Consider the following 27207-nt stretch of genomic DNA (forward strand, 5'->3'; position numbering starts at 1 on the left):
TCACACTTTGACAGGCATATACTGACCTAATTTTATGACCTTACACGTCCCATACAGTAACGTAATACAGTATTTTACAGAATTTATTAGATATGTAAAAACATTGTCATGGGTCTTTTAACATAGGTCTGGCACTCCCTGTTATGCTCAGACTGGCAAAAGCAATAGGGAAAGCAACAAGTCACAAAGCCTGTACAGCTATGAACCGATTCCCAGATAGGATTCTTTCCAAACTATTTTATACATTCTCCGCTCATCAACAGTGAGAACAAACAGGGCTAGTATAAATTAATAGTTAGCGTGTCATGCCTGGCCTGTCTGTGTGTGGTCCTTTGAGGTGAGGTGGTTATGCTTGGCTTGGGCTCCAGTCCCACTTGGTCTCTCAGCCGTGAAAGGACTCATTAAAGTATGCATAGCCCCCTGGCTGCCTCAGCTCCTCCATAATACACACTGCACTGTTAGCATTGTTTTCAGGACAGTCAACCCATCACTGTTCTGAGAGGACTGCCTAGCAGGTTTAGTTAGCACTGGTGACTCAGCATAGACTGTCAAACCCACCTTAGCAAACCTGCACCAATGTGACTTGACGATTGAGCCTCAGACACAGAACTTCACTTATTGTGAGAGTACAGTGAGCAGGCAAGATGGGCTCCTTTTCAATGTTGTAGTGTTTCTGCAGTCTCAGTCCCAACAATACAGAAACCCATTCTCTATCACAGAAAAACACATCTAGCAGAAGGCTGCACACCACTCCACTAGCATCATTATAGAGACAACCTGCTGGCCACAGTGTAGAATACATCATGCACTCTGCAGAGTCTAGTAGCTAGCGTAGAGCTGCACTGCTCCAAAGGTCCCTTCGCGTGCAAACTGCATGGGGCCACATCACCTGCCCCAGGCCTGAGCTCTGTAAACTCCACTCTGTCTTCTCTCGGCAGATTGCATCTCCCTCTCTCCCTCTCCCTCTAAGCACGCTATGATGACCAATAGGCTAAACAATCTCCCTCAGCTGTTAAATCACACACAAAAAAACCCAGGACCATAGCACCAGGGTGGTTGACATGATGTAGAGAGAGAGAGATGAGGATAGGACAGCGTTAAGCACCCAGGCTCTGTGTCACACTTAAAACATTTCCTAAATTTGCTGTGTGTTACAGGACCCGCAAATAGCTGAAGTAGTGTATTTGTTATCTTCACCCAGCCTCCCTTGATATGAAAGTTTGATCTTTGTTCCTGAGGTAGAGGATGTGTTCTATGGCCATCTGAGAATGAGGGGACCTTCATGTTGGGTCAAAGAACGCTATAATGTAACTAACTAACGAACGGGCAGACGGACAGACAGACGGACTGACTGACGAACTATCTAACTAACAAAATTTGCTATTTTCCTTGATCCACTCTTCCCTTTCCTTCTCACTCTCTCCATTCAGCTCCAAGTTCATGTTCTATATAGTTTATGATCAACTCTCTGTGATCAGTCTGTTGAAAGCTGTGGTTGTCTGTCATGCCTGTTTGGGAATCATTCATGATGTAGATATGCCTGTATGAGTTTACTGGCCAATAAGCTTCATCATATCGGCGCCAAATCTTATGAGCTCAGTTGTTTGGAAATAACTGAGGTTCTTGAACCCCTATGATTGCATCGCTAATTACACTGTAATCAGAGGAATTAAATTGTGTTTTTACACAGCTCTCCAGATGGCTGCTAGCCAGAGAGTTAGCCTACTGCTCTAAAATAAGGCGGCCAGGTGGTTTATTCTCTTTGTCTCTGTCCCAAATGGCACCTTATTCCCTATTTAGTGCACTGCTTTTGACCAGGGCCCATATGCACTATATAGGGAATAGGGTGCAATTTGCAGCTCTTAATCCAAGCAGCTCTTTCTCTGTGCTCTCCTGATCAATAGCCAGAATGTTCACCTTGGGACCTAATGTTCCCACTGGATCTTCGTTCAGGGAAAAGGTAAAGTCGGATGCTATTGCCAGGGATATCAGAGACTTGTCTTGTCTGTCTCCACATCCCCTGCCTGCCTTTAGTTGAAATCAGTCAGAGTTGCTCAGGAAAGATTAGTTTGGCTGGTGGAGCGTCTCCGGCCGGATCTGAAGGCTCAGCTTTGATTCCCCTGTTTTTGGTTGATAAGTGTTCTCTGTTTTGATGTCTCTCTGATCTGGCTAATGGAACAGTATGTTAAGGGACGCAATATAAATTATTCTTCTTTCAGCAATGGGTCAACACGACTTAGTACTCTGGTCAGGAGGCACAGTTTTTTTTATGTTTGTTGAGTCATGACTCGTGACTTGATTTCATTTTGTGACAGTTGAGGGAATCATTTTTAAACCTTTATACCATGGCATTGTTGAATACTCGTTTCTGATTGGCTTGAAGGGCATTCTAGAGCGTGCATTATTTAAGAGATAATGCCCGAGAAGCCGGTGTTTGGAGGATATATTGGCACGGGTGTTGTTAGGCCGAGACGAAGTGCCAATATATCCTCCAAACACCGGCTTCAAGGGCATTATCACTTTTATACAACGGGTTACCAACATATTCAAATAATGATTGACATATTTTCATTAAAAACATTATTTTGATGAATTTATTCACACTATTTCATCCTTCCACAAGACATAGTCCCGACATACAGTATATCTAGGGTTGCTACCCAAGCCGGCTGGTCGTTCTACCCAGTCGTTCAGTCTTTTGTTTCTGTATCTAGTCATTCATTCTTAATGTTCCATTGCCATACTGGCTGGCAACATTCGTATCCCTTGTTTGCTAGCTAGCCAACTACAGATAATTTACAGCCAGAATAACAGCAAAGCTGCATTTGAATTTGTTTAAGCAGTTTTTTAGTGACATTTATTTGGATACATCCACAACAAGGAGCTAATGAGGCGCGATTTCGCCTGCCATTGAAAATCTGCTAATTCATCAGGACACTGATGTTCAGAAGAGCTAGCCAACAACACAGCTAACACAATCACTTCAAACTTAAGCTGGAAAGACCGCAAACTAGCTGCACTTCGTTTAGTTTGAGCTTTTTTCAATTGACATTTCCTTGTATATATCCATAAAAATTATGCCAGCTGATTCATGATTTCGACTAGCTGAGAAACACTGTCTGCCTGTCTGTCTCATCCTGACTGCTGACAAGTTCATTACTATGGGACAGCTGGAGATCGAATTTGAATATTGAAACAATGTTGCAAATGTCGGAGAGACAGACAGCAAGGTTTATACAAATCTCTGCTGTTGAAAACTAAATGTTAGTCTAAAAGAAATGTGAGATAATGTCTAGATGCTTTTTGTAGTGAAGATCAAGTTTATAAATTGCCTGGCTGGGCTGATGAGACAGGGAATTGCGCAGTCAGATGGAACAGAGTAAATAGGCATTTTAACGTCATAGATTTAGCCGGTGGTACAGTGGGGAAAAAAAGTATTTAGTCAGCCACCAATTGTGCAAGTTCTCCCACTTAAAAAGATGATAGAGGCCTGTAATTTTCATCATAGGTACACGTCAACTATGACAGACAAATTGAGAAAAAAAATTCCAGAAAATCGCATTGTAGGATTTTTAATGAATTGATTTGCAAATTATGGTGGAAAATAGGTATTTGGTCACCTACAAACAAGCAAGATATCTGGCTCTCACAGACCTGTAACTTCTTCTTTAAGAGGCTCCTCTGTCCTCCACTCGTTACCTGTATTAATGGCACCTGTTTGAACTTGTTATCAGTATAAAAGACACCTGTCCACAACCTCAAACAGTCACACTCCAAACTCCACTATGGCCAAGACCAAAGAGCTGTCAAAGGACACAAGAAACAAAATTGTAGACCTGCACCAGGCTGGGAAGACTGAATCTGCAATAGGTAAGCAGCTTGGTTTGAAGAAATCAACTGTGGGAGCAATTATTAGGAAATGGAAGACATACAAGACCACTGATAATCTCCCTCGATCTGGGGCTCCACGCAAGATCTCACCCCGTGGGGTCAAAATGATCACAAGAACGGTGAGCAAAAACCCCAGAACCACACGGGGGGACCTAGTGAATGACCTGCAGAGAGCTGGGACCAAAGTAACAAAGCCTACCATCAGTAACACACTACGCCGCAAGGGACTCAAATCCTGCAGTGCCAGACGTGTCCCCCTGCTTAAGCCAGTACATGTCTAGGCCCGTCTGAAGTTTGCTAGAGTGCATTTGGATGATCCAGAAGAGGATTGGGAGAATGTCATATGGTCAGATAAAACCAAAATATAACTTTTTGGTAAAAACTCAACTCGTTGTGTTTGGAGGACAATGAATGCTGAGTTGCATTCAAAGAACACCATACCTACTGTGAAGCATGTGGGTGGAAACATCATGCTTTGGGGCTGTTTTTCTGCAAAGGGACCAGGACGACTGATCCGTGTAAAGGAAAGAATGAATGGGGCCATGTATCGTGAGATTTTGAGTGAAAACCTCCTTCCATCAGCAAGGGCATTGAACATGAAACGTGGCTTGGTCTTTCAGCATGACAATGATCCCAAACACACCGCCCGGGCAACGAAGGAGTGGCTTCGTAAGAAGCATTTCAAGGTCCTGGAGTGGCCTAGCCAGTCTCCAGATCTCAACCCCATAGAAAATCTTTGGAGGGAGTTGAAAGTCCGTGTTGCCCAGCGACAGCCCCAAAACATCACTGCTCTAGAGGAGATCTGCATGGGGGAATGGGCCAAAATACCAGCAACAGTGTGTGAAAACCTTGTGAAGACTTACAGAAAACGTTTGACCTGTGTCATTGCCAACAAAGGGTATATAACAAAGTATTGAGAAACTTTTGTTATTGACCAAATACTTATTTTCCACCATAATTTGCTAATAAATTCATTAAAAATCCTACAATGTGATTTTCTGGAATTTTTTTTCTCAATTTGTCTGTCATAGTTGACGTGTACCTATGATGAAAATTACAGGCCTCTCTCATCTTTTTAAGTGGGAGAACTTGCACAATTGGTGGCTGACTAAATACTTTTTTTCCCCACTGTAACTTGTGGAATAGACAGGGATGCTGGGATGCGCTTTTAACCAATCAGCATTCAGGATTAGACCCATCCGTTATATAATTCCCTATAACGCACAGTATATTTGCATGGTAGAATTCAATGGCTATGGGTCATTCTTACATGTTTTATGTTTGAGCTGCTCTTGAAAGTAAAAGTCGAATTGAAACATTGTTGAATTCGATTTTCATAATAGCAAGCTTGGACTGATGATTTGGTTAGCTAAACTAGCAAGTCTGTTTGGTTACCAAGGCAACTACTGTTGCTATCTAGTAAACTTGCTAGCTACTTCAGTGGATGTTGAACACATTTCTAGTGGCACATGTGTTCATTTCTAGCCTTGGTATAAAATGGATAATCAACTTGTGGCTCTATGTGTTCTCTGGAAAATAATGCAACTGTGTGGAAGGTAAGTTATTGGGGGGTAAAAGTCCATAAACTGTAATTTGTCTTGCTTTTTCATGAATTTGTATGTATGATGTTATGTTCTTCCTATCACAGTGCATTTTCTTATATTCAAATATTTGTGAAAAACAGACAAGAAAGAAATATCTAATCGACTCTATTCTGGCAACATTGGCAACAAACTTGACATACAGTACCTAACCACTGAAAAAGTTTAACATCTTTCAATCAAGCACAGGTTTTTAGCTTAGTCTATACAAAATGTGCATGTTTGAGATACACAGGTTCAACAGGTCCGCACAGATCAACAGATATTTACAATGCCTGGAAAAAAGTCCTATCAAGTGCCATAATAATCATACAGTGCCTTCGGAAAGTATTCAGACCCCTTGACCTTTTCCACATTTTGTTAGGTTACAGCCTTATTAAAAATGTATTAAAGTGCCTTGCAAAAGTATTCATCGCCCTTGCCGTTTTTCCTATTTTGTTGCATTACAACATTAATTTTAATTGATTTTAATTTGGATTTCATGTAATGAACATACACAAAATAGTCCAAATTGGTGAAGTGAAACGAAAGAAATAACTTGTTTCAAAAAATTCTAAAAAAAAGTGGTGTGTGCATCTGTATTGACCCCCTTTGCTATGAAGTCCCTAAATAAGATCTGGTGCAACCAATTACCTTCAGAAGTCACATAATTAGGTAAATAAAGTCCACCTGTGTGCAATCTAAGTGTCACATGATCTGTCACATGATCTCAGTATATATACACCTGTTCTGAAAGTCCCCAGAGTCTGCAACACCACTAAGCAAGGGGCACCACCAAGCAAGCGGCATCATGAAGACCAAGGAGCACTCCAAACAGGTCAGGGGCAAAGTTGTGGCGAAGTACAGATCAGGGTTGGGTTATAAAAAAATATCAGAAACTTTGTACATCTCACGGAGCACCATTAAATCCATTATTCAAAAATGGAAAGAATATGGCACCACAACAAACCTGCCAAGAGAGGGCCGCCCACCAAAACTCACGGACCACGCAAGGAGGGCGTTAATCAGAGAGGCAACAAAGAGACCAAAGATAACCCTGAAGGAGCTGCAAAGCTCCACAGTGGAGATTGGAGTATCTGTCCATAGGACCACTTTCAGCCGTACACTCCACAGAGCTGGGCTTTATGGAAGAGTGGCCAGAAAAAAGACATTGCTTAAAGAAAAAAATAAGCAAACACGTTTGGTTATCGCCAAAAGGCATGTGGAGGACTCCCCAAACATATAGAAGAAGGTACTCAGGTCAGATGAGACTAAAATTGAGCTTTTTGGACATAAAGGAAAACGCTATGTCTGGCGCAAACCCAGCACCTCTCATCACCCCGAGAACACCTTCCCCACAGTGAAGCACGGTGGTGGCAGCATCATGCTGTGCGGATGTTTTTCATCAGCAGGGACTGGGAAACTGGTCAGATTTGAAGGAATGATGGATGGCGCTAAATACAGGGAAATTCTTGAGGGAAACCTGTTTCAGTCTTCCAGAGATTTGAGTCTGGGACGGAGGTTCACCTTCCAGTAGGACAATGACCCTAAGCATACCGCTAAAGCAACACTTGAGTGGTTTAAGGGGAAACATTTAAATGTCTTGGAATGGCCTAGTCAAAGCCCAGACCTCAATCCAATTGAGAATCTGTGGTATGACTTAAAGATTGCTATAACCCAGCGGAACCCATCCAACTTGAAGGAGCTGGAGCAGTTTTGCCTTGAAGAATGGGCAAAAGTCCCAGTGGCTAGATGTGCCAAGCTTATAGAGACATACCCCAAGAGACTTGCAGCTGTAATTGCTGCAAAAGGTGGCTCTACAAAGTATTGACTTTGGGGGGGGTGAATAGTTATGCACGCTCAAGTTTTTAGTTTTTTTGTCTAATTTCTTGTTTGTTTCACAAAAAAATATATTTTGCATCTTCAAAGTGGTAGGCATGTTGTGTAAATCAAATTATACAAATCAATTTTAATTCCAGGTTGTAAGGCAACAAAATAGGGAAAATGCCAAGGGGGGTGAATACTTTCGCATGCCACTGTATATTGTTTTTTTCCCTCCTTAATCTACACACAATACCCCATAATGACATAGCAAAAACAGGTTTTTATATATTTTTGCTAATTTATATATATCACATTTACATAAGTATTCAGACCCTTTACTCAGTACTTTGTTGAAGCACCTTTGGCAGCAATTACAGCCTTGAGTCTTCTTGGGTATGACGCTACAAGCTTGGCACACCTGTACTTGGGGAGTTTCTCCCATTCTTCTCTGCAGATCCTCTCAAGCTCTGTCAGGTTGGATGGGGAGCATTGCTGCACAGTTATTTTCAGGTCTCTCCAGAGATGTTAGATCGGGTTCAAGTCCGGGCTCTGGCTGGGCCACTCAAGGACATTCAGACTCGTCCCAAAGCCACTCCTGCATTGTCTTGGCTTTGTGCTTAGGGTCGTTGTCCTGTTGGAAGGTGAACCTTCACCCCAGTCTGAGGTCTTGAGCGCACTGGAGCAGGTTTTCATCAAGGATCTCTCTGTACTTTTCTCCGTTCATCTTTGCCTCGATCCTGACTAGTCTCCCAGTCCCTGCCGCTGAAGAACAATCCCACAGCATGATGCTGCCACCACCATGCTTCACCGTAGCGATGGTGCCAGGTTTCCTCCAGATGTGACGCTTGGCATTCAGGCCAAAGAGTTCAATCTTGGTTTCATCGGACCAGAGAATCTTGTTTCTTGTGGTCTGAGAGTCTTTAGATGCCTTTTGGCAAACTCCAAGTGGCCTGTCATGTGCCTTTTACTGAGGAGTGGTTTCCGTCTGTCCACTCTACCTTAAAGGCCTGATTGGTGGAGTACTGCAGAGATGGTTGTCCTTCTAGAAGGTTCTCCCATCTCCACAGAGGAACTCTAGAGCTCTGTTAGAGTGACAATCAGTTTCTTGGTCACCTCCCTGACCAAGGCCCTTCTCCCCCGATTGTGCAGTTTGGCCGGGCGGCCAGCTCTAGGAAGAGTCTTGGTGGATCCAAACGTCTTCCATTTAAGAACGATGGAGGCCGCTGTGTTCTTGGAGACCTTCAATGCTGCAGAAATGTTTAGGTACTCTTCCCCAGATCTGTGCCTCAACACAATCCTGTCTCGGAGCTCTACAGACAATTCCTTTGACGTCATGGCTTGGTTTTTGCTCTGACATGCACTGTCAACTGTGGGACCTTATATAGACAGGTGTGTGCCTTTCTAAATCATGTCCAATCAATTGAATTTACCACAGGTGGACTCCAATCAGGTTGTAGAAACATCTCAAGGATGATCAATGGAAACAGGATGCACCTGAGCTCAATTTCCAGTCTCATAGCAAAGGGTCTAAATACTTATGTAAATAAGGTATTTCTGTTTTTTATTTTTTATATATTTGCAAAAGTTTCTAAAAACCTGTTTTCGCTTCGTCATTATTGGGTATTGTGTGTAGATTTGAGGATTTGTTTTATTTAATTCATTTTAGAATAAGGCTGTAATGTAACAACATGTGGAGAAAGTAAAGGGGTTTGAATACTTTCCAAAGGCATACGATATGTATCGTATGCCGCCGCCGCCTAAAAAGAGGGCCCAAGTGCTGCTGGGATTGTTTCCATGTGTACCTCTCCAAGTGAAACGCTTCCGACCGTCGTGGGGAGCTTCTAAAAACATAATCCCCCCCCCCCACACACACACACACAGCTCCACTTCCCTCCTCCTCAACCTCCCTTCATCTATATTATCTGATGACCCACGGTGACATTAAAGACTTTGAGCACACAGACAGAGAGACAGAAGGGTGAACAGACAGACAGAGAGAACAATTCAACACTACGAGTCATCTTCAATAACAATAGGCTTGTCGTGCACTACCTACCTCCTTGAATCACTTTGCTGATTGCTGACTGTTGTGGTGAGTTGAAAATGAAAGAGAGATGCCAAATGCTCAAGACCCTCTGAGTTTCTCCCTGTATAATTCACTACACTCTTAGAAAAAATGGTGTGATCTAGAACCTAAAACGGTTCTTCGGCTGTTACCATAGAAGAACCATTTGAAGAACCCTTTTGGGTTTCAGGTTGAACCCTTTTGGTTCCAGGTAGAACCCTCTTGGGTTCCATATAGAGCCCTTTTTACAGAGGGTTCTACATGGAACCCAAAAGGGTTCTCCCTGGAACCAAAAAGGGTTCTACCTTGAACCAAAAAGGATTCTCCTATGGGGATAGCCGAAGAACCCTTTTGGAACACTTTTTTCTAAGAGTGTAGGAATGAGGGAGCATCAGCAGCACCTCCTGCTTAGACTGAGAGTACTAACAGAGAATATTCCCTTATATCTAACTCATACTGTCAAAGGATATATTTATTCTAAAAAGTACTTGTATTTCTGAATATCTGAATAATTCCATTGGCATTACAGTAACTCATTTCATAGGAAGAAGTATTTGGCATAATTCACTTGAATCTATGACAATGTGACCATATACAGTAGTATCTTTGAAGAGCTGGCACTAAGCAGCTGCAGGAGTGTTCATTGCTATGCAGACCAGGCTCTGACCAGAACAGAGCAGAGATGAAGAACTGCAATGAATGCAGAACATGTGTAGAGCTTCCGCAGGGCAGCAGAACTGTTCTATGAACATATAGTACTTATAGATATTAGAAGTACAGAAGACAGTGGAGCTGGCTGTAGAACTATCGAACTGTTGAACTCTGTAACTCTATAATTTAAGAACTAGAGATTAAAGTTGCACAACTTTTGTACAGAGCTCTAGTAGAACTAGAGAGGTGGGTTAGCTGCTGCTGCTCCACACATAGACAAGAGAGGGACAAAGTCAGGGTACTGTTTCTCCCATAAACTGCTACAGAGATACAGGCAGCTAACTTGATGAAAGAGTTTGACAGAGTGGCCTGTTTGGGATGCTGCGGTTTGCAAAGAAGACGAGGAGGAGAAGTAATTTGGCATTCTCTGTGCTGCTGCCTCAAAAGAGAGGAGTGTGGCAAACTTTGTGGTGAGGGGTGACAGAAATCCATTTCAGTTTAGATGCTGAATCAAATAAAGTGCTTTGAGAGGTGGCTTTGATGGGAGAAGACTCTCTTGTCATCACACAGTTCCAGTTGAAAGACTGCACTCAAAGTACTTCAATAACACAGATGCTTCCTTCAATACAAAATGCAGGGTTGTGAAAAACCGGTTGTAAAAGATTTCCCCTTAGCAAGACAATGTCCATGTGCATATCAGAAGTACATCAAACACCAGGTCTAGATGATATCTCTGTCTCCTCTGACTTCTCTGTACAGTTGGTACGATGTAGACTCAAACAAACGCTCAGGAAAGAACACTTCAGAAATGAAGAAGTTCATGCAGATGTTAGATAAAAGAAAATGAACATGGAAAAACTATTGACCTGCAAACAGTACTGAGTTGCATGTATAAGGAGTTGTCCCCTATTTCTAGTTGAGAGTAAGTGGAAGTATCTTGCTGCTAAGCTACAGTCACATCCCTCTCTGTGTTGACGTTAGTCCCTATCCCTCCTTGTCCCTCCACCCAGTTATATTTAGTGGTGTTAAACCCTCCTGTAATTCAATCTGGTGACTTATGGAGGGAAAATGTGCCGGAGGATTTTCCCACCTCATGTCCATCTGAATGGAGAGAGCTGGAGCATATCCTGGACCTCCCTGCTTTAGACACAGGAGAACATAAACTGGTCACAGGGAATCTAAACTAGTCACTGTGTTGTCTTGACTCCGTTTCAACAGCTACGCTAACAGCTGAGACTTACAAAGTCAGCTTTGGCATGTTTCAAGGTGAAAAACGACTGTTGAAAAGGTTAGTTAGTAGCGTATCTCACCAAGCAAACGTAATCTTGGAAACCTAGAAACTAAATATTGCGTAATGTTGGGAGATCCGTAGCAACATGTTGCACTGAAGATCCGCTTTATAAAGCGATTGACAATTAAAGGCAATGTTCCCACGGTCACGGAGACTGTATTCAGGGAAAGCACTGCATATATCGGCTCAATCGGAAATGACCTTTACATTTTCACACGGATCTTCCACGATACTTATACGGATTGAATCCAGCCCTACGTAAACTAATCTTTGTTGTTATATTTCTAACAAAACTAACATGATCAGCCTGCTCTAAGTGAAACACACACACAAAAAAAGATTCAATAGAAAATCTCAATAATACAGATAGTAAAATGTAATGTCTTACTGTTACCTTTCAGGATCCCCTTGACCCATGTCTTCTTCTCTGCAGTAAACAAACTCACTAGGGATAATATCTTTCCACTGATGTGAGAATAGAAATTGCATTACATGGATCTGACTACACGTCAGCATTCTTCAATATCCCCTATGTTTATTGCAGGATCTGCCTAGCAGCACAATAGCCTGATCATTCATAACAGAAATATGAATATCCCAAACAAATTTAATGACACAGTGAACCATGATGACAAACACAACAAAGGCTGGTTATAAATACTCTCCAAAATATCCTAGTCTTCGTTTTTATATCAGGAAATAAGAACATCTATTTTTTTCCCATCCAAACAAAAAAACAGAGGCATCAGGAGAATTTCTGTCATTGTTTATTGTTTTGTAAATACAATACAATGCACCAGAGGGGTATACTACAACTATCACGTTTCAGGAGAAGACCCAGATGCAGACAGTGTTGAAGTAACAAAAGTTTATTACAAAAACAGCGGGCAGAAAAACAACAGGTCAAGGGCAGGCAGCGGTCAGTAATCCAGATCAGAGTCCAAAAGGTAAAGAATGACAGGCAGTCTCAGGGTCAGGGCAGGCAGAGGTCAATAATCCAGGGTGGTGTAACAAGGTACAGAACGACAGGCAGGCTCAGGGTCAGGGCAGGCAGAATGGTCAAAATCGGGAAAACTAGAAAACAGGTACTAGAGAAAGACATGAGCAAGGGGAAAACCACTGGTAGGCTTGACGAAACAAAACAAACTGGCAACAGACGAACAGAGAACAGGTATAAATACACTGGGGATAATGGGGAAGATGGGCGACACCTGAAGGGGGGTGTAGACAATCACAAAGACAGGTGAAACAGATCAGGGTCTGACAACAACACAGGATCAATGAGTTAGCCAGCTAACTTTGATTTAAAAAAACAGATAACTATTGATTTTCTGGTTCATTTTAGAAAGCTAAACTTAGATATGTTTCTTTGGTTGTTGAGTCTATTTGACCATGCCCATTTCAAGCTTATCTTTCAAAAAGATAGGAGAGGTATTTATTCCCATTGTGTTTCCAGTCAGTGGAGCAAACAAACCCTAAACAAACTGGGCTCTTCCTCTATCTCGACAATTACCAGAACACATCTCTTTGTCTCGTTCTCTGTTACAGAAACAACGGTTTCAAAGTAATTTATTTGGAAAATGTATGTGATGTCATGGAATGACATAACAGGTGCAGGAAACAAGTGATCTCAGGAGTTGAAAGACATCTCTTTCAATCATTCAACATTCCGTTTTCAATAGCAAGTAGCAACAGGCAGAGTCAGATACGGCACTCCAAATATCTGTAATGACTATCTTATGGATGTCTGTTTAGTAAAAATCTTGAATGATGAATTGGCAGAGAGACAGTCTGGCATACAGTGGGGAAATAAAGTATTTAGTCAGCCACCAATTGTGCAAGTTCTCCCACTTAAAAAGATGAGAGAGGCCTGTAATTTTCATCATAGGTACACGTCAACTATGACAGACAAAATGAGAAAAAGAAATCCAGAAAATCACATTGTAGGATTTTTAATGAATTTATTTGCAAATTATGGTGGAAAATAAGTATTTGGTCAATAACAAAAGTTTCTCAATACTTTGTTATATACCCTTTGTTGGCAATGACACAGGTCAAACGTTTTCTGTAAGTCTTCACAAGGTTTTCACACACTGTTGCTGGTATTTTGGCCCATTCCTCCATGCAGATCTCCTCTAGAGCAGTGATGTTTTGGGGCTGTCGCTGGGCAACACGGACTTTCAACTCCCTCCAAAGATTTTCTATGGGGTTGAGATCTGGAGACTGGCTAGGCCACTCCAGGACCTTGAAATGCTTCTTACGAAGCCACTCCTTCGTTGCCCGGGCGGTGTGTTTGGGATCATTGTCATGCTGAAAGACCCAGCCACGTTTCATCTTCAATGCCCTTGATGATGGAAGGAGGTTTTCACTCAAAATCTCACGATACATGGCCCCATTCATTCTTTCCTTTACACGGATCAGTCGTCCTGGTCCCTTTGCAGAAAAACAGCCCCAAAGCATGATGTTTCCACCCCCATGCTTCACAGTAGGTATGGTGTTCTTTGGATGGAACTCAGCATTCTTTGTCCTCCAAACACGACGAGTTGAGTTTTTACCAAAAAGTTATATTTTGGTTTCATCTGACCATATGACATTCTCCCAATCCTCTTCTGGATCATCCAAATGCACTCTAGCAAACTTCAGACGGGCCTGGACATGTACTGGCTTAAGCAGGGGGACACGTCTGGCACTGCAGGATTTGAGTCCCTGGCGGCGTAGTGTGTTACTGATGGTAGGCTTTGTTACTTTGGTCCCAGCTCTCTGCAGGTCATTCACTAGGTCCCCCCGTGTGGTTCTGGGATTTTTGCTCACACCGTTCTTGTGATCATTTTGACCCCACGGGGTGAGATCTTGCGTGGAGCCCCAGATCGAGGGAGATTATCAGTGGTCTTGTATGTCTTCCATTTCCTAATAATTGCTCCCACAGTTGATTTCTTCAAACCAAGCTGCTTACCTATTGCAGATTCAGTCTTCCCAGCCTGGTGCAGGTCTACAATTTTGTTTCTGGTGTCCTTTGACAGCTCTTTGGTCTTGGCCATAGTGGAGTTTGGAGTGTGACTGTTTGAGGTTGTGGACAGGTGTCTTTTATACTGATAACAAGTTCAAACCGGTGCCATTAATACAGGTAACGAGTGGAGGACAGAGGAGCCTCTTAAAGAAGAAGTTACAGGTCTGTGAGAGCCAAAATCTTGCTTGTTTGTAGGTGACCAAATACTTATTTTTCACCATAATTTGCAAATAAATTCATTAAAAATCCTACAATGTGATTTTTTGGATTATCTTTCCTCAATTTGTCTGTCATAGTTGACGTGTACCTATGATGAAAATTACAGGCCTCTCTCATCTTTTTAAATGGGAGAACTTGCACAATTGGTGGCTGACTAAATACTTTTTCCCCCCACTGTATCTCAGAGTCTCAACCTTTACACTGCTGATTAAATCTGTAACCATATACAGTAGCTATGTCAGGAGGTCAGGAGGGCTGATAGGGAGATGAGAAGCAGCTCTCAAGACATTGTCCAGAGCAGGGACTTCAGTAAATGTCACAGAGCCACTCGCCCATTGATATGACTTACATAGGGTTGCCCTCGTGCCCTTTTTAAATGTGGTGTCATGCCATTTCAAGTGGGCAGCTAGCCTGTGTCAGGTTCTGAAGAAAAGCCTGTAGCTGTTATGTAAGCTACATCAAGGAAGGTCAGGGGACTTTAGACCTATTGGTTTATAACCCACTAAATGCAAGGTGCCATTATTTTTGTCATGGAACGGGAACTGGGTGATCGGAGCAGAGGTAGTGAAATGTTAGCTAACCGTTTATAGCAAGCAATGTGAACACTAGGTACAGCTTTGGAGTGTGAATCTTGTTGCGTGGATACATGGTGTGTGTGTGTGTGTGTGTGTGTGTGAGCGCCTGTCTGTGTGTCAAACTGTCAAACCATCTGTATGTGTGTCTTTCCGTCTGTCTGTCAACAGCTTCCAATGCCTCTCATGTTGCAGTATGGAAAATGGACATTAAAGATGACAGTATGTGAGAGAGGAGGGAGTATTTACACCAACATGTTTCCTGGAAGAGCAGGAAGGACGGGGATCCGTAGAAATAATAAAAGGGGAATAACACTAGCCACTGTTCCAACTATACAGACCAACATTCTACCACACATATTCCATTTGCAAACCTCCACATAGCTCAGCAGGTTATTGTAACACAGGTCACATAACTAAACTGTATTAGAGGAGCCAGTGTCGAAATACTTTACATAAGGTCATGCAAAGGTACGCCACGTACAGATACGATTACAGTTACTGTACTGTACAAGCATGTTTTAGTGGTGTGTGTATGTGTTGAGACAAGATAAGTTAATACTGACAAGAGAAATTACAAATTACCTCGGACCAAGTTAGAGCGCCTTCAGAAAGTTTTCATACCCCTTGACTTATTCCACATTTTGTTGTGTTACAGACTGAATTCAAAATGGATTGAATTTCTCACCCATACACACACAATACCCCATAATGACAAAGTGAAAACATATTCCTAGAAATGTATTGAAAATGAAATACAGAAATATCTCATTTACATAAGTATTCACACTCCTTTGCAATGATGCATCCAATTCCCTTTGATTGTCCTACAACTTCATTGGAGTCCACCTGTGACCAATTCAATTCTTTGGACATGATTTAGAAAGAAACACACCTGTCTATATAAGGTCCCACAGTTGACAGTGCATGTCAGAGCAGCAACTATACCATGAAGTCCAAGGAACTGTCCGTAGATCTCAGAGATAGAATTGTGATGAGGCATATATCTGGGGAAGGGTATAAAACAATTTCTAGAGTGCTGAAAGTTTCCAAGAGCACAGTGGGAAATGGGAAATGGAAAAAATATGGAACTACCCAGACTCTGCCTAGAGCTGGCCGTCCGACCAAATTGAGCAACCGGGCAAGAAGGACCTTGGTCAGGAAGGTGATCAAGAACCCAATGACCTCTCTGACAGAACTACAAAGTTTATTGGCTGAGATGGGAGAACCTGCCAACAGTCTCTGCAGCAGGGATCATCAACTAGATTCAGCCGTGGGCCGAATGGTCGGGGGGCCGGAACATAATTAGAAATAATTTGTAGACTGCAAATGGACCGCAAGCAGCACAAACAGATATAATTTTTGACTAAAACATAATAATTTCAAAACGTATATTTGTTATACGGTCACATGTCTCTCTTATGCGTGGGAATATGTGGGAACAGATTTCCAAAATTAAAATAATTTGGAGCTGATTTCCTGGTGTTTTACAGTCTTATGTTCAACTAAGGAAACAGAAATATATATATATACACATGAACCCTTGAATGAGTAGGTGTTCTTTCTTTCTTTTTACTATTTTCTACATTGTAGAATAATAGTGAAGACATCAAAACTATGAAATAACACATATGGAATCATATAGTAACCAAAAAAGTGTTAAACAAATCAAATTATATTTTATATTTGAGATTCTTCAAATAGCCACCCTTCGCCTTGATGACAGCTTTGCACACTCTTTGCATTCTCTCAACCAGCTTCATGAGGTAGTCACCTGGAATGCATTTCAATTAAAAGGTATGCCTTCTTAAAAGTTAATTTGTGGAATTTCTTTCCTTCTTAATGTTTTTGAGCCAATCAGTTATGTTGTGACAAGGTAGGGGGTATACAGAGGATAGCCCTATTTGGTAAAAGACCAAGTCCATATAATGGCAAGAACAGCTCAAATAAGCAAAGAGAAATGACAGTCCATCATTACTTTAAGACATGAAGGTCAGTCAATACGGAAAATGTCAAGAACTTTGAAAGTTTCTTCAAGTGCAGTCGCAAAAACCATAAAGTGCTATGATGAAACTGGCTCTCATGAGGACCGCCACAGGAATGGAAGACCCAGAGTTACCTCTTCTGCAGAGGATAAGTTACCAGCCTCAGAAATTGCAGCCCAAATAAATGCTTCACAGAGTTCAAGTAACATACACATCTCAACATCAACTGTTCAGAGGAGACTGTGTGAATCAGGCCTTCATGGTCGAATTGCTGCAAAGAAACCACTACTAAAGGACACCAATAATAAGAAGAGACTTGCTTGGGCCAAGAAACACGAGCAATTTACATTAGACCGGTGGAAATGTGTCCTTTGTTCTGGAGTCCAAATTTGAGATTTTTGGTTCCAACCGCCATGTCTTTGTGAGACGTGGTGTGGGTGAACGGATGATCTCTGCATGTTATTTCCAACTGTAAAGCATGGAGGAGGAGGTGTTATGGTGTGGGGGTGCTTTGCTGGTGACACTGTCTGTGATTTATTTAGAATTCAAGGCACACTTAACCAGCATGGCTACCACAGCAAGACTGTTGGAAAAGCATTCCAGGTGAAGCTGGTTGAGAGAATGTCAAAAGTGTGCAAAGCTGTCATCATGGCAAAGGGTGGCTATTTGAAGAATCTCAAATATAAAATATATTTTGATTCGTTTAACACTTTTTTGGTTACTACATGATTCCATATGTGTTATTTCATAGTTTTGATGTCTTCACTATTATTCTACAATGTAAAAAAAAATAGTACAAATAAAGAAAAACCCTTGGATGAGTAGGTGTGTCCAAACATTTGACTGGTACTATATATATATATATACACTTCTCAAAAAAATTAAGGGAACACTTAAACAACACAATGTAACTCCAAGTCAATCACACTTCTGTGAAATCAAACTGTCCACTTAGGAAGCAACACTGATTGACAATACATTTCATATGCTGTTGTGCAAATGGAATAGACAACAGGTGGAAATTATAGGCAATTAGCAAGACACCCCCAATAAAGGAGTGGTTCTGCAGGTGGTGACCACAGACCACTTCTCAGTTCCTATGCTTCCTGGCTGATGTTTTGGTCACTTTTGAATGCTGGCGGTGCTTTCACTCTAGTGGTAGCATGAGACGGAGTCTACAACCCACACAAGTGGCTCAGGTAGTGTTGCTCATCCAGGATGGCACATCAATGCGAGCTGTGGCAAGAAGGTTTGCTGTGTCTGTCAGCGTAGTGTCCAGAGCATGGAGGCGCTACCAGGAGACAGGTCAGTACATCAGGAGACGTGGAGGAGGCCGTAGGAGGGCAACAACCCAGCAGCAGGACCGCTACCTCCGCCTTTGTGCAAGGAGGAGCAGGAGGAGCACTGCCAGAGCCCTGCAAAATGACCTCCAGCAGGCCACAAATGTGCATGTGTCTGCTCAAACGGTCAGAAACAGACTCCATGAGGGTGGTATGAGGGCCCGACGTCCACAGGTGGGGGTGTGCTTACAGCCCAACACCGTGCAGGACGTTTGGCATTTGCCAGAGAACACCAAGATTGGCAAATTCGCCACTGGCGCCCTATGCTCTTCACAGATGAAAGCAGGTTCACACTGAGCACATGTGACAGACGTGACAGAGTCTGGAGACGCCGTGGAGAACGTTCTGCTGCCTGCAACATCCTCCAGCATGACCGGTTTGGCGGTGGGTCAGTCATGGTGTGGGGTGGCATTTCTTTGGGGGGCCGCACAGCCCTCCATGTGCTCGCCAGAGGTAGCCTGACTGCCATTAGGTACCGAGATGAGATCCTCAGACCCCTTGTGAGACCATATGCTGGTGCGGTTGGCCCTGGGTTCCTCCTAATGCAAGACAATGCTAGACCTCATGTGGCTGGAGTGTGTCAGCAGTTCCTGCAAGAGGAAGGCATTGATGCTATGGACTGGCCCGCCCGTTCCCCAGACCTGAATCCAATTGAGCACATCTGGGACATATAATATAATATAATAAGCCATTTAGCAGACGCTTTTATCCAAAGCGACTTACAGTCATGTGTGCATACATTTTTACGTATCATGTCTCGCTCCATCCACCAACGCCACGTTGCACCACAGACTGTCCAGGAGTTGGCGGATGCTTTAGTCCAGGTCTGGGAGGAGATCCCTCAGGAGACCATCTGCCACCTCATCAGGAGCATGCCCAGGCATTGTAGGGAGGTCATACAGGCACGTGGAGGCCACACACACTACTGAGCCTAATTTTGACTTGTTTTAAGGACATTACATCTAAGTTGGATCAGCCTGTAGTGTGGTTTTCCACGTTAATTTTGAGGGTGACTCCAAATCCAGACCTCCATGGGTTGATACATTTGATTTCCATTGATAATTTTTGTGTGATTTTGTTGTCAGCACATTCAACTATGTAAAGAAAAAAGTATTTAATAAGATTATTTCATTCATTGAGATCTAGGTTGTGTTATTTTAGTGTTCCCTTTATTTTTTTGAGCAGTGTATATATATATATATATATATATATATATATATATATATTGCTCAGAAAACTTGGGGTGACAAATAAAACCACCCTCGGGAACCCTGCTCTACAGCATTTTACCAATCTGGGCTTTATGGGAGAGTGGCCAGACGGAAGCCACTCCTGAGTAAAAGGCACATGACAGCACGCCTAGAGTTTGCCAAAAGGCACATGAACGATTCTGAGATAAAAGATTCTGTGGTCTGATGAGACAAAAATTGAGAAAACCAGGTACAGCTCATCACCAGTCTAACACCATCCCTACCGTGAAACATGGTGGTGGCAGCATCATGCTTTGGGGATGCTTTTCAGCGGCAGGGACTGGGAGACTGGTAAGGATAGAACAAACAACAAATGGAGCCAAATACAGGTAAATCCTTGATGAGAACCTGCTTCAGAGTGCAAACGGCCTTAGACCGGGGCCAAGATTTATGTTCCAATAGGACAATGACCCCAACCATACAGCCAAAGCAACACTGGAATGGCTTCAGAAGAAGAATGTGAAAGTCCTTGAGTGGCCCATCCAAAGCCCAGACTTGAATCAGTAGAAATACTTGAAGATTGCTGTTCACCGCCGCTCTCCATCTAACTTAACAAAGCTTGAGAAAATCCCCAAATCCAGATGTGCAAAGCTAATACAGAAATACCCAAGATGACTCAAAGCTGTAATCGCTGCCAAAGGTGCTTCTACAAAGTATTGACTCACGGGTGTGAATACTTATGTAGATAAGATATTTCTGTATTTCATTTGTAAATTATTTGCCAACATTTCTAAAAACACGTTTTCACTTTGCCATTGTGGGATATTATGTGTAGATGGGTGTGACATTTGTTTTATCCATTTTGAATTCAGGCTGTAACACAACAAAATGTGGAATAAGTCAAGGGGTATGAATACTTTCTGTCGGCACTGTAGTGGAGCTCTTGACATTGTGCCATATATTGGCTGCTATACAGTTCTTAGTTCTCAGTACTGAATAGATTCCAGTCAGCAGGCCCTTAGGAGGAAATATACTGTACCAGAGATGTTTTGGGAGAACGTACAGGGAGAGAAAAGGGACTGTCTAGGAACGATCCATTTCCTCCGATGATTAAATGTTGCAGATGACGGGACTTTGGTAAGCATCCCATTTCAATAAAGCAGCGGTAATATAAAGGTAATCAATTCTGTCACGTAAATAATGGTTAATCTGGAGTAATAACATTGGCCATGGTCGTACGCTTGTCATGGATAAATGTCAGAGGAGAGAATAGGGGCTTGCTCATATTTCTATTCCCTGTAGGGGATCTAATTTTACACTCCTTCCTGTCTCTCAACCATACCTCTCTCTCCCCCACGTTCCTTCACTGTCTATGTACCTCTCTCTCTCTCGCTCTCGTCTCCCCGCTGCCCCTCTCTACTTTTGTCATGCTGTTCCAATTTTATTAAATTAATGAATTCATTTGTGCCTAGATATTGTTTATTCCTGTCCATATGTCTGCTGCCACTGTACTGTTGTACACTTTTTGCCAAGTCATTATTGCAAAATATAAAGTATTCTCATCTCAATAACCTACCTGGTTAAATAGAGGTCATATGATATTGATGATAGTGTTTCCACCAGCTGTGCATCTGAAGATGATTAGCATGCATGGATATAATGTAGTAGGATAGCATGGATATAAATAGTCTGCCTTTTACCCCATGTATCACTCTCCCACTGGGGGAAAGTGCTAGCTGGGACTGGGTGGTTGGTGGGAGCAAGGCAGGGGGCTAAAGTGGGTTGGAGGGAGCATAGTAGGACCCATTGGTTGTGTAAGGAAACCTGGGGATTATAAAAAGGTCCTAACTATGCCAGACATTCCATGCCAGGGAGGATGTGGGTATAAATAATAGGGCATGTGGAGGGCATGTTCCGAGGAGAGGGGGGAGAGGGGGCCCTTCAATCAGAGACCTGTCAGGAGGAGGGGAGCGTGTGTGTGCATTTTTGAGAGTTTTTTTTATGTATGGGGTGGACCCTCTGTCATTACCATGGATCATTACTCTCAATCATGGCAGGGCTATACAGATTGGGTGAAGGGGCACACACACACGTTATGTTCTTCCATCCTCGTGGGGACCAAAAATGAATTTCCATTCAAAATCTTATTTTCCCTAACCCGTAACCCTAACCCTACATCATGTGCATTTAGAACACACACTTTGGAGCCCCTAACCTTCCTACATGTCTATTCAAATATGTAGGCTATTATTTACCCTCATTATGATATACATATATTTTTTTTACATTTTAGCAGATGCTCTTATCCAGAGCGACTTACAGGAGCTATTATTATAAGTGCCTTGCTCAAGGGCACATCAACAGATTTTTCACCTAGTCGGCTCAGGGATTCAAACCAGCAACCTTTTGGTTACCGGCCCAACACTCTTAACTGCTAGGCTACCTGCCGCCCAACAGTATGAACCTTGTCCCCATTTGTTTGATTTGACCTCCTTCTCTCTCTTTGTCTCTCCATACAGACCTTACGGTGAGCTCACCAACTGCACCTACCTGATCGCCCTGAAGATGGACTGTTTCTGGCCCAACCGGCAGGTGGACGAGTTCTTCATCCGCATCCACAAGCAGTACTTCCACGACTGCTCTCTGTCGGGACGGCAGCTGCGTGATCCACCCAACCGTATCCTTGGGCCATTCATTGTGGTGCCCATCCTTGTCACGCTGCTCATGACTGCCCTAGTGGTGTGGAGGAGCAAACGCAGCGAAGGCATTGTGTAACCGGGGCCAGCCCCAACCTCCAGGCCCCCAGCCAGGGCAGAAGAGGTCTAGAGGCCCCCTCCACCCATGACAGAGACAGGTATACATAACGCTGCTGCTTCTACAGAACAGACATCATGGACCAGGCAAGGGACTGGGAGGACTATCAAAGCCTGTATCAAGGTCAACATTATAGACCATCTATGGTACTGTCACTCTGTTGGAGATGACACTGAGCTACAGCCACAGGATATAGGAAAGGACACAGACTACAAGATGAGGATTCATAGAACTACACTGATTATACCCTGCAGGAGGACTGGTTTAAAAATGGAGTGCCTGCTTTCATTACCTTTTATCTGCAAATCCAATCTAGGTGGAGCATCACAAGCTGTTTTCCATGAAGGACAGATGGTGTCTGATTGGTTTGAAGGACTTCCTGGGCATGAGGTCATTTCCTGTGCAGTGAGTTGGGACACTTTGGCACAGCTCCTGAAGTGGACTTTTGACAGTCAGTCACCGATTGGTTGATAAATAGCATCTTCCTATCATCTCTCTGCTTTATGGATGATGTCTGTGCACTCTGTACTCACCTCATAAACACTGTCTGGATCCAATATCCCCTGTCCCTGCACCTGTCCCTGTCCCTGTCCCTGTCCCTGCACCTGTCCCTGTCCCTGTTCCTGTTCATAACTGCCAAGACATTTCTACACTCACCCTTCAAGTCCTTACTTTGGCATTGTGCCAAAATGCTGTCAGTTATCAAAAGAATATAAAAAATAAAATGAGCCATGAATCGAAAGTGAATATGAAAAAGAGGTGATAAAAAATGACTGATGTATGTGAGACTGAGGTACAGCATACTGTGCAAATGATGATTGGGGGTGGGGTTAAACCCCAACTTTGGTGTCATAAAAAAAAGATAATAAAAAAAGAATTATTTTATGTGTGGTATGATTGCTAGTTAGCCTATTGCAGATCTGGACAAACGATCCACCTACCACTATTGTCACTATGATTGGTTGATACAGGGCAGGAAATATCACCCCCCCCACCCCCCACCCCCACCTCCCCCATGTAAATGTTGACTGTGTACAACAAACTTGGATTAAAAACAAAGACGTGACATTGTGAATCAGTTGCTTTGTAAGGACATGCTCCGGAACTTTGGCGACTAGTAAGTATTTTTTCAAGCTCTCGCTTTGGGCTGGTTGTGTCAATGTGTAGTTCATACAGTGCATTCAGAAAGTATTCAGACCCCTTTACCTTTTCCACATTTTGTAGCGTTACAGCCTTATTCTAAAATGTATTAAATATTTTTTTTCCTCATCGATCTACACACAATACCCCATAATGAAAAAGCAAAAACAGGTTTTTTTTATTATTTTTTTATTTAATTTTTTTAATTTTTATTATTATTTTTATTTTTTCGGGGGGATGGATCAGCTTAATATTGCAGATAGATTGTATCTTCTATCAATGTAATTGTCTGCATCACTTCCAATCCCCCATGTTTTTTTATATTTTTTATATATATATATTCCCCTTTATTACTTTTCAACCCCACCATCCTTTCCCTACTTGGAGTAAATTAGTGAACAACAACGCCCAGGCCTCTACTTCCGGTCTATACTTACTATCTACACCTTATGGACAGAGTTAATTTTACAATAATTCTATATCTATATATATATCTATATATACATATATACACACACATATATATATATATATATATATATACATATTTATTTATTTTTTTGCTCCTGAACTTCTTCTACTCTCAACCTCTCCGATCATTTTCATGATGTCCATCCGGTTTGCTTCTAAATGCCATATCTTTCTAACTGTGCTCTTTCCCAAAAGCTCCCAACATACAACCTATATACTTATTATGGACACAGTATGCTTACATTATTAGCTATCTTTGTTATTATTTGTTGTTATTTGTTATTAGTCCCATCCTTCAACTCTATTCAATACCTCCCATCTATCTCTTAACACCATCCATATAGGATTTCTATTTGCCATATATATTTCAACCATACTGTGATGTTTTACAAAAGTTCTGAACCTTTCTATTCTCATTGCTTCTACAGATTGTGAATTAAAAATAAACATTTTTGCTAAAAGTATTATTATATTATTGATTGATTGACTATGACTTTTCAGATCACCCAGTAATGCTATCTGCAAGGTTAGTTCCAGGTAAATATTGCAATCCTTTAGCCATTCCTGGACCTGTGTCCAAAAACAAGCTACAAATGGACAGAACCAAAACAAATGATCTAATGATTCTATCTCTTCACAGCAAAATCTGCAGAGCTGGGAAGATTGTATCCCCCATATAAATAACATTCTATTGGTAGCAAGAATTTTATATAATAATTTTAATTGAAAGATTCTAATTTTTGAATCCGGTGTTGTTTTGCGTGTCAGTTCATAAACACTATGCCATGGGATCGGTACGTCAAAGATCTCTTCCCAACTATTTTGCAATCTACAGTGGGGAAAAAAAGTATTTAGTCAGCCACCAATTGTGCAAGTTCTCCCACTTAAAAATATGAGAGAGGCCTGTAATTTTCATCATAGGTACACGTCAACTATGACAGACAAAATGAGAAAAAGAAATCCAGAAAATCACATTGTAGGATTTTTAATGAATTTATTTGCAAATTATGGTGGAAAATAAGTATTTGGTCAATAACAAAAGTTTCTCAATACTTTGTTATATACCCTTTGTTGGCAATGACACAGGTCAAACGTTTTCTGTAAGTCTTCACAAGGTTTTCACACACTGTTGCTGGTATTTTGGCCCATTCCCCCATGCAGATCTCCTCTAGAGCAGTGATGTTTTGGGGCTGTCGCTGGGCAACACGGACTTTCAACTCCCTCCAAAGATGTTCTATGGGGTTGAGATCTGGAGACTGGCTAGGCCACTCCAGGACCTTGAAATGCTTCTTACGAAGCCACTTCTTCGTTGCCCGGGCGGTGTGTTTGGGATCATTGTCATGCTGAAAGACCCAGCCACGTTTCATCTTCAATGCCCTTGCTGATGGAAGGAGGTTTTCACTCAAAATCTCACGATACATGGCCCCATTCATTCTTTCCTTTACACGGATCAGTCGTCCTGGTCCCTTTGCAGAAAAACAGCCCCAAAGCATGATGTTTCCACCCCCATGCTTCACAGTAGGTATGGTGTTCTTTGGAAGCAACTCAGCATTCTTTGTCCTCCAAACACGACGAGTTGAGTTTTTACCAAAAGGTTCTATTTTGGTTTCATCTGACCATATGACATTCTCCCAATCCTCTTCTGGATCATCCAAATGCACTCTAGCAAACTTCAGACGGGCCTGGACATGTACTGGCTTAAGCAGGGGGACACGTCTTGCACTGCAGGATTTGAGTCCCTGGCGGCGTAGTGTGTTACTGATGGTAGGCTTTGTTACTTTGGTCCCAGCTCTATGCAGGTCATTCACTAGGTCCCCCCGTGTGGTTCTGGCATTTTTGCTCACCGTTCTTGTGATCATTTTGACCCCACAGGGTGAGATCTTGTGTGGAGCCCCAGATCGAGGGAGATTATCAGTGGTCTTGTATGTCTTCCATTTCCTAATAATTGCTCCCACAGTTGATTTCTTCAAACCAAGCTGCTTACCTATTGCAGATTCAGTCTTCCCAGCCTGGTGCAGGTCTACAATTTTGTTTCTGGTGTCCTTTGACAGCTCTTTGGTCTTGGCCATAGTGGAGTTTGGAGTGTGACTGTTTGAGGTTGTGGACAGGTGTCTTTTATACTGATAACAAGTTCAAACAGGTGCCATTAATACAGGTAACGAGTGGAGGACAGAGGAGCCTCTTAAAGAAGAAGTTACAGGTCTGTGAGAGCCAGAAATCTTGCTTGTTTGTAGGTGACCAAATACTTATTTTCCACCATAATTTGCAATAAATTCATAAAAAATCCTACAATGTGATTTTCTGGAGAAAAAAAATCTCAATTTGTCTGTCATAGTTGACGTGTACCTATGATGAAAATTACAGGCCTCTCTCATCTTTTTAAGTGGGAGAACTTGCACAATTGGTGGCTGACTAAATACTTTTTTTCCCCACTGTATATGAGACTGCTGTCAATCCTTTGGTCCTTAAGTGAAACTGATATACTTTTTTATTTATCACAGTTTTCCTTAACCAGGTTTTTAGACATTTTTGCAAATGTATACAAATAAAAAAATGGACATATCACATTTACATAAGTATTCAGACCTTCTACTCAGTACTTTGTTGAAGCACCTTTGGCTACGATTACAGCCTCGAGTCTTCTTGGGTATGACGCCACAAGCTTGGCACATCTGTATTTGGAGCGTTTCCCCCATTCTTCTCTGCAGATCCTTTCAAGCTCTGTCAGGTTGGAGATGACCGTCGCTGCACAGCTATTTTCAGGTCTCTCCAGAGATGTTCGATCAGGTTCAAGTCCGGGCTCTGGCTGGGCCACTCAAGGACATTCAGAGACTTGTCCTGAAGCCACTCCTGCGTTGTCTTGGCTGTGTGCTTAGGGTCATTGTCCTGGTGGAAGGTGAACCTTCGCTCCAGTTTGAGGTCCTGAGCGCCCTGGAGCAGGTTTTCATAAAGGATCTCTCTGTACTTTGCTCTGTTCATCTTTCCCTCAATCCTGACTAGTCTCCCAGTCCCTGCCGCTGAAAAACATCCCCACAGCATGGTGCTGCCACCAACATGCTTCACTGTAGGGATGGTGCCAGCTTTCCTCCAGAAATGACGCTTGGCATTCAGGCCAAAGAGTTCAATCTCGGTTTCATCAGACCAGAGAATCTTGTTTCACATGGTCT

General features: G+C 42.4%; 1 protein-coding gene across 1 annotated transcript in view; it reads left to right on the forward strand.

Moving 5' to 3' along the window:
- The window catches only part of LOC121536690 (receptor activity-modifying protein 1-like), a 91364-nt gene extending 68227 nt beyond the window's left edge, over positions 1–23137 (forward strand). The window contains exon 3 of the mRNA XM_041844130.2: positions 22135–23137. Coding sequence (XP_041700064.1) covers positions 22135–22390 — 256 coding nt within the window. The 3' untranslated portion in view covers positions 22391–23137. The remainder of the gene's footprint in view (positions 1–22134) is intronic.
- The last annotated feature ends 4070 nt before the right edge of the window (positions 23138–27207 follow it).

This window comes from Coregonus clupeaformis, chromosome 23, assembly GCF_020615455.1.
Source record: "Coregonus clupeaformis isolate EN_2021a chromosome 23, ASM2061545v1, whole genome shotgun sequence".
NCBI classification, from domain to species: Eukaryota; Metazoa; Chordata; class Actinopteri; order Salmoniformes; family Salmonidae; genus Coregonus; species Coregonus clupeaformis.